The sequence below is a fragment of the Theobroma cacao genome, unplaced genomic scaffold, assembly GCF_000208745.1.
Source record: "Theobroma cacao cultivar B97-61/B2 unplaced genomic scaffold, Criollo_cocoa_genome_V2, whole genome shotgun sequence".
Taxonomy (NCBI): domain Eukaryota; kingdom Viridiplantae; phylum Streptophyta; class Magnoliopsida; order Malvales; family Malvaceae; genus Theobroma; species Theobroma cacao.
In genome coordinates this window covers 8,346-12,814 of record NW_017234920.1, presented here as the reverse complement: position 1 = coordinate 12,814, position 4,469 = coordinate 8,346, and the positions used below count along the sequence as shown (strand labels likewise).

At 32.0% G+C, this 4,469-nt stretch overlaps 1 protein-coding gene across 1 annotated transcript; it reads right to left on the bottom strand.

The window, feature by feature from the left end:
• Nucleotides 1–2,528: 2,528 nt before the first annotated feature.
• Nucleotides 2,529–3,338, bottom strand: LOC18599160 (dirigent protein 22). Its single transcript, XM_018129896.1, has one exon. It carries the CDS (start codon nt 3,282–3,284, stop codon nt 2,691–2,693), a length of 594 nt encoding a protein of 197 aa, XP_017985385.1. The 5' UTR covers nt 3,285–3,338; the 3' UTR covers nt 2,529–2,690.
• Nucleotides 3,339–4,469: the final 1,131 nt, after the last annotated feature.

Here is a 4,469-nt window from a genome sequence, read left to right as displayed (position 1 = left end):
AAGAACAAAAAATGTAAAGTAATAAAAAAAATAATAATAAGAAATAAGAATAGAAAATATGATAATAAAATATATAATAAAATAAAAATAATTAATAATAACAAAAAACATAGATAATTGCATTAGCATGGCATATATGTATTGCATCATACATATCATTGCATATAAATATTTCTGTTTTCGAGTTTAAGCCCCGATGATGGGATCTTTCGGGGATCCTGTGAAGGTGGGTATTTCTCGAAAAGTTCCTTAGGTGAAAAGATGTCCTCGGGTCCCACCAGTATGATGGGAGGGCTCGAGAACCATCTTTAATAAAAGGCTTTTGCCCGAATTGGGTTCATTATGCACAAAAATATTATTTTAAAAAGAAAACGTACGATGACCCCGATGACGAAAATTATTCGTCGAATTTGCGAAGGCGAGTTTCTCGGATAATTCCCTAGGTGAGAGAATATTTCGAGTCCCACCAGTATGATTGTTCGGCAAATAGGATAAAAGGTTATTTGTCCGGCATTTTTATCTCACGCCATGCATTTCATCTCGCCGCCCATTTGCATTCCATTTTAGGTTAAATAGGAGATAAAATAAAAAATAATAATTAAGGAAATCTAGTGAAATTAAAAATTAAAGCCCAATAGGATAATCTAAAAATGGTACCGTTCATGGAACGGGCGTTCGAGGGGTGCTAATCCTTCCCCGGGCGTAATCGTACTCCCGAACCTAGATCCAGAAAATTGTAGACCGATTTAAGGTTCTTTTCGGTGGGCTTAAAATTAATTTAAGTTTTCATCAATTAGAATCGAGTCAATAGGTGGTCAATCGCATCTAGTAAAAAAAAGATTGGTAGCGACTCTTAGTTTAATTTTTAGTGAGTTTTCATATTCACGTCTAGCGGTCGTGTTCTCGGACCCGCACGTTACGACAGGTATTCACGTCAAGACTTGAAAAGGGGGTTTTGAAGATGGAGCTGATTGCCTGACATGTGATAGATTGAGAGTCAGGGTGACTTTATCATAAATTTGCCGAGTTTGTCATCTTTTGGTAAGTGGATTCTTGACCGGTGTGTAACGCACGGGTCATAACTCTAGTATATTAAATTATAAACGAAACGTCAACTATCCCCGTAGACAGATTTGTTGAAGCCCAGAGGAAAAATATATGAATGTGGATTGTCAAACTAGCGTTTTCAAGAAGCGACGTGAGGGACCCGTTATTGCCCCAAATGAGACGCAAAAGCTCGTCCTTTCAGTTATTCAGTCCACGGGGAAATGCTGGGGAAGATGCTCGCCCGCCTACCAACAAAATCAAACCTCCACCCACTTTCGAAATCTCAAGAAAATAAAATCATTGTAGTGTGGCTTTTTCTCATTATTTAATTAGACCCATTGAAGTCTTTTGGTTGTTTATTGAAGTCTTTTCATGGAATTATTACATATGAATTATTTGTGATATAAATGCCGGTTGATTCCTTTTCTTTATAGATAAATGTGGTCAATTCAATAGAAAAAATTGAGGTTGATTATAATCATAACTATCATAGATGATGAAATTCATTTATCTTCATGTAATTGCTTAAGTTTTTATTATTACGTTTTCCTCAATTACTATATCATTTATATGTATAAAATGTATTCATAAGTTGTGGAATTCATCCGTAAGAAATTAAATGAAGAACATTTGCAAATCAACCCTATATAATAGTAATCATTACAATAAATCAAGTTAATCAAGCATATGTTGTTGCTATTGAATTATCATATTCCTAAATTAGCTTATTTCAACAATTAATTAACTAAGACAGTGGTCATTGGTCTCTAAAAGCAGCCATACGAGGGGGCTCAATATTGATTCAGACAGGTATGTCAGCAATCGTCCTATCAAACAAATGCTCAATTAATACTTCAGCCATGCCCACTATCAATCAATAACACTTATTTATTATTATTATTATTATTATTAAAAAGAAAATTTTAAAATTTATTTTAAAATTTGTATATTTAAATTACATAATATAAAATAATTGACATAATATTTTAAAAAATTTTAAATAAACTTTTATACTTTTATTAAGTTTAATCAAATTTTTATATTTTTATTTTTAATTAAATAAACTCTTATATTTTTATTTTAAGTCAAATAAATTATTATAAGTAATGATTAATTTAATCAAAATATTATTTCTCATTCTATGTCGTATGAAGCTGTCGTGATATGTTAACATATTATTATTTATGATAATGTAGTATACTGATATATCATAATTGATAATGATGTAACATGTTAATTTGACATAATAATATGATCATATGACATTTTTCACCTTCTATATCAACACCATTTTAGCGTTTATGTGGATATAAAATAAGTGATATTTTAACTAATGACAATTAGTCAATCATTAATAATAAAAATATATTTGAGTATTATGTCAAAGTCATTATTTCATCTCAACATTTTATTGAATTAAAATACCAAACTTCCAAATTTTTTTAATCAATAAAAGATAAAGAAACCTCCAAATTAAAATATTAAATTTTTAATTGTTGAGAATACATAATTTACTTATATAGAGCCAATTACAATCCCACCTCTTATTTTTCACTTTAAACTTTGGAAGCGAAAGGACATTAGAGGAGAAGAAAAAGTCCTAGTAATAGAAATTAAACCCACAGAATCCGACCATGATAATATCAATAATGGAAGACATAGACATTGTACTCCACCACAGCATCCCCGGTGTTGAGATCAACCGAATGAGTCTTGGCCTGAGCATAGCCACGTGCAAATCTGAAAAGCCCACTCCCACCAACGATCGGCATCTCCCTCACGGTGGAAAATACGGGGTTACGCCCCAAAACACTAAGAACGCTGCCATTGTACTTACCTTGAGTGAAAGCAATGTTCAAAACCATCAAAAGACCAACCTCGGTTTGCGATGCAGATGCATAAATTCCCTGTGCTCTTCCCACAAGCTTGGAGTCGAACTCAGGCGCAACCGTCAAAGGGTTATCCATCATCACCATGGAGCCAAACAAAGTGGCTGAAGTGTTCGTCATGGTTGCGCTGGCTACACGAACAGCTGTAGGCCTTGGCCCGCTGAGTACGTCATGGAAGTAAAAGTGAAAGTGGCTCAGCTTCTCCTTCTTGAGTCCTAGTGTTTCAGGGGATATGCTTCTTGAGAAACGATGAGATTTTGCGGTGGCAAGGGTTAAGGAGAAGAGAATTGTAAAGATGAGAATGAGGAAGCTGGTGGCAGTAAGCTTTTGCAGCTGGGTTTTAGCCATAAGTATTGAGTAGAGTGTTAATTAGAGGTATAGAATTTTGAAGGAGCTGTTATAATTAGTTAGTATGAAAGGCTTTGATGGGTTCAGAAATTTGTAACTATCAATTTATATAACGTAAGCAAAATGGAATGAAACTAGTGGGAAGAAACCAAACAAGATAAAGTCAATGTCAATGCGAGTAAATAGCCGGCTGGGCCATCATTCCAGGTCACATTTTTAACTACTTAATTAGTATATGACCAAGAATAGGGTAAGAATTATCGATTAAAACTTAATAATAGAATTAATCTATTAATTCAGTTAAAATGGTTCAATTAATTGATCATAAGTAAATGTAGTTAAATCAATTACTTCGATCGATCTCAATTTGGAAAAAATTTTTTATTAATCGAATGAGTTGATTTATAAACAAACAAGATAAAGTCAAGAGCAATCCAAGTACAGTCAGCTGGACTACCATTCCAGGTCACACTTAAATGCTTAATTAGTACATGACCAAGAATAGGGTAAGAAATTTTCAGTTAAAATCGAATTAATTAAATTAAAACAGTTCATTTAATTTTAGAAGTGAGTGTAGTTAAATAATTACTTCAATCGGATTTGATTTTGAAAATTGTTTTTGGATTAACCAAATTAGATAAATATAATTACTAAGTATATTATAATAAAAATAAATATAAGCGTATTATAAATGATTACCCAAATCATATTGTAATATATATATAGATATATTTATTATATTATTAGCATAGAAATAATGAAACTAAAAAAATTAAGCTTGAGTGCGTTAAGGTTCAAGATCTCAAACTTTTGGATTAATCGAACACTCATTAAATTAATTGATTTAATATGATTAATTGATAAATCGGCTAATATTTCATTTTTGGTTGGTTTATTTAAATTTTAAACAACATTCAGTTAAAAATTCTTTAACCGACTCTTATTAAAAAAAAGTCAAATATGATAAAAAAAAATACTTTTCATAAATGGGCCTGAGGCATAAGGCATTTTTAAGAATGGTCCTCTCTATNGGGCCTGAGGCATAAGGCATTTTTAAGAATGGTCCTCTCTATAATTTTATTTGTTTTTAGCCAAGAGAAAAAAAATTAGACAAAATTGTCCTTAATGAAACCGACCAGTCGCTAGGCTCCGCGCCTCAATCCGAAACCTATTAACGGGTCAAGT

What these genes read in the sequence shown, in the direction of transcription:
- LOC18599160 (XM_018129896.1), bottom strand. Translation starts at nt 3,284, where the DNA reads ATGGCTAAAACCCAGCTGCAAAAGCTTACTGCCACCAGCTTCCTCATT.